The sequence below is a fragment of the Cricetulus griseus genome (assembly GCF_003668045.3).
Source record: "Cricetulus griseus strain 17A/GY chromosome 1 unlocalized genomic scaffold, alternate assembly CriGri-PICRH-1.0 chr1_1, whole genome shotgun sequence".
NCBI classification, from domain to species: domain Eukaryota; kingdom Metazoa; phylum Chordata; class Mammalia; order Rodentia; family Cricetidae; genus Cricetulus; species Cricetulus griseus.
In genome coordinates this window covers 143,953,449-143,956,380 of record NW_023276807.1, presented here as the reverse complement: position 1 = coordinate 143,956,380, position 2,932 = coordinate 143,953,449, and the positions used below count along the sequence as shown (strand labels likewise).

At 42.1% G+C, this 2,932-nt stretch overlaps 1 protein-coding gene across 1 annotated transcript; it reads left to right on the top strand.

The window, feature by feature from the left end:
- The first annotated feature begins 2,494 nt into the window (after positions 1-2,494).
- On the top strand, positions 2,495-2,725 carry LOC100766359 (signal transducer CD24-like). The gene has a single exon (XM_035452549.1). It carries the CDS (start codon positions 2,495-2,497, stop codon positions 2,723-2,725), a length of 231 nt encoding a protein of 76 aa, XP_035308440.1.
- The last annotated feature ends 207 nt before the right edge of the window (positions 2,726-2,932 follow it).

Below are 2,932 nucleotides of genomic sequence, written 5' to 3'. Positions count from 1 at the left end.
CATAAAAAGTATGTCTTCCCATCTAGTTTGTGTCTTTGTATCTATGAAAGAACACTGACAAGGAGCAACTTTGGGGAGTAAGGGGTTTATCTGGCTATAGGTTACAGTCCATCATCAAGGGAAATCAAGACAGTAACCTAGAGGCAGGAAGTGAAGTGGGGACCAGAGAGGAATACTGCTTAATGACTTGCTTTCTCAGCTTGATCAGCTTGCTTTCTTGTATAATACAGGACTACCTGCCCAGGAGTGATATCACACACAGTAGACTGGACCCTCACTCATCAATCATCAATCAAAAAAAAAAAAAAAAGAAAGAAAAGAAAAGAAATGCTTTGCTGGCCTGTAAGCCAATTCTTCAAATAGTGTTGCCTCTTCCAGATGACTCTAGCTTCTGTCAGGCTGACAAAAAACTAGCCAGCACAATCTATTACACTAGTAGCTTATGATCTTCTTGCTGCTTGCCATGACTCCAGACTGTGGGAAAGCCCACCTGCAGGAAGGTTTGCATCTGCAAGACACAAACACTTAAAGGGATTGCTCCTTTACCTAGGGAACTGAAAAAGGTGCTACAGGTTTGGAGGTTTTTCTTCCCTTGAGTGCCATGAACCCACGGGATGCTATTCAGGTAACTCACAAAGAAGAATGAGTAGGGACGGTGTCCTGTAAGCCACTACATTTCTCTAAGACCCGACCATTAAAAATAAAGATGAAGAAGACAAACAAAACCTTGTTTTGATGAGCTTTCTTTTCCTAAACATCCTGGTGTTCACACAGCATAGTATGTGAACACTGGACATAAAAGACAATAGAAAATGCAATATACAAGACTGCTCTCCCAGGTGGTATGATTCATGACCACCACTGCCCTTCATTCTAAATGTCTGATAGCTAATATCCATTTTCTGAAGAGTGTGTGTGTGTGTGTGTGTGTGTGTGTGTGTGTGTGTGTGTATGTGTGTGTAAGAGAGAGGGGGAAGAGAGAGCAGAGCACCATGCATGTTGAGATCAGAGGACAACTTTTCTGTTCCCTGATTCTACTTTGCTTTGAAGCAGGCTTTCTGCCACAGCTCTGCATGCTCCAGGCTACCTGATCCTCAAGCTCCAGTCGATTCTTCTAGCTCTGCCTTCCTGGAGTAGTGCTAAGATTACAGATATGGGTTACCACTTCTGGCCTTTTTAGATGGATTATGGTGATCTAATTCAGGTCCTCAGGCTAACAAGGCAGGTACTTGAGCCTGCTGGGCCATGCCTCCAGTCCCTTGAATACCCTTTTTTTATTCTTTGCAAAATAGTTTAAAAGAATTCAATGAGAATCTGCACATTTGTGTTCCTAGCCTGGTTCCACTCACTGCTGCCCAGACACCTCCCAGTTTTAGACCCTTTTAAGCACCAAAAGAAATCCTCACTGTGGGGATGTCAAAAAAGGAAAGGGCATCAAAAGAATTAAGAGATCCATTTGATCCAGAAACATTTACTCCTAATCTTAAGAAGACTGAGTTGGCAGAGCTCCTTGTATCAGTGTGACCCCCTCATCATCCTAGGGCTTCATACTCATCTCCACTTACTCATTGCATAGTGACATCCACCATGGGCCCAGCACTTGTGCTAAGCACTGGACATTCATTATCTCTATGCTCACAACCCATGAAGGAGAACACTGAGGCCTGACCTCTCCCATCTCCTACCCGGATTTACACAACTGGCCACTGAAGAAACTAGCCACTGAAGCCACTGAAATCCAAACCTGAGACCTGGTGGCCTCTACTCAAGCATCATAATTGCAAGAGGAAGGAGAAATCTCGGGGTGAGGTATTTAACTCTTAGAGTACCAGTTGTCACCTGTTGGTTCTGACCAATAAAATTTAGGAAAATGGCAATGGTCCTCCCTGGAAAAGCTTTTGCCTCACACATATTCTTTTTTTTTTTTGTGGAACTGTTTTATTATGATATATCCAGAAAAACTTTGTGCATACACATATAATCAAAACTGCCCTCCTGAAATAAACATTCAAATTTCTTCAAAACAGAAATTAAGATTTTTATATTCTTTCCAAGCTACTAATACAATTATATTTGGTAATGGCAATTCAAAATCATAACATTACCTGAAAATAGTTGACCTTCTTTATAAAAGCAACCTTGAGAACTACCTCAAAGTTGTACCAAACTCTTTCTTTTGGAATTCTCCTACTTTGCAAAATTATCATGTATAAGAATAAAATTGAAACTCAAAGATTTAATATATAACTTACACACAGTGAATTCACAAAGTTGCAAGTATACATTTTATATTTTGCACTACTATAATCACAAAATGTATAAAGGTGTCATGTTAGGTATTTTGCAGCTAATAACCTGTATGATAATGTTCCAAAATTGAATGATGCTAAAGAAAAGCACTGTTTAGCCCCACCTTGCCTGCGTCCGCACGAGCCGAGCAGATCTCCACGCGCCGAGCATTCAGAGAGTCGCGCCACGCGCCGACGGAGCGGCAATGGGCAGAGCTATGGTGGTCAGACTGGGGCTGGGGTTGCTGCTTCTGGCACTGCTCCTACCCTCGCAGATTTATTGCAACCAAACATCTGTTGCACTGTTTTCGAGTAACCAGTGTATCTCTACTGCCCCAAATCCAACTAATGCCACCACCAGAGCAGGTGGCAGTGCCCTGCAGTCAACAGCTGGTCTCCTCTCCGTCTCACTTTCTCTTCTACATTTCTACTGTTAGAGACTCAGTCCAAGAAATATCTCTACTTCCCCATCTTCTAGACCCAGCCCAAATGGTAACCACAAGTCCAGTGTGACTCGAAAGATACAGGTCCACATAAAATCTACTATTACCACACCTCAACAGAAAACATTGAAAATTCATGTGAAGGTTATGACAGACGATGAATGCCAATATTGAATCCGCTGGAGTTTTATGTTCAAGATG

Bases quoted from the DNA above. Each gene is read 5' to 3' on its own strand.
- LOC100766359 (XM_035452549.1), top strand. From the start codon at position 2,495: ATGGGCAGAGCTATGGTGGTCAGACTGGGGCTGGGGTTGCTGCTTCTG.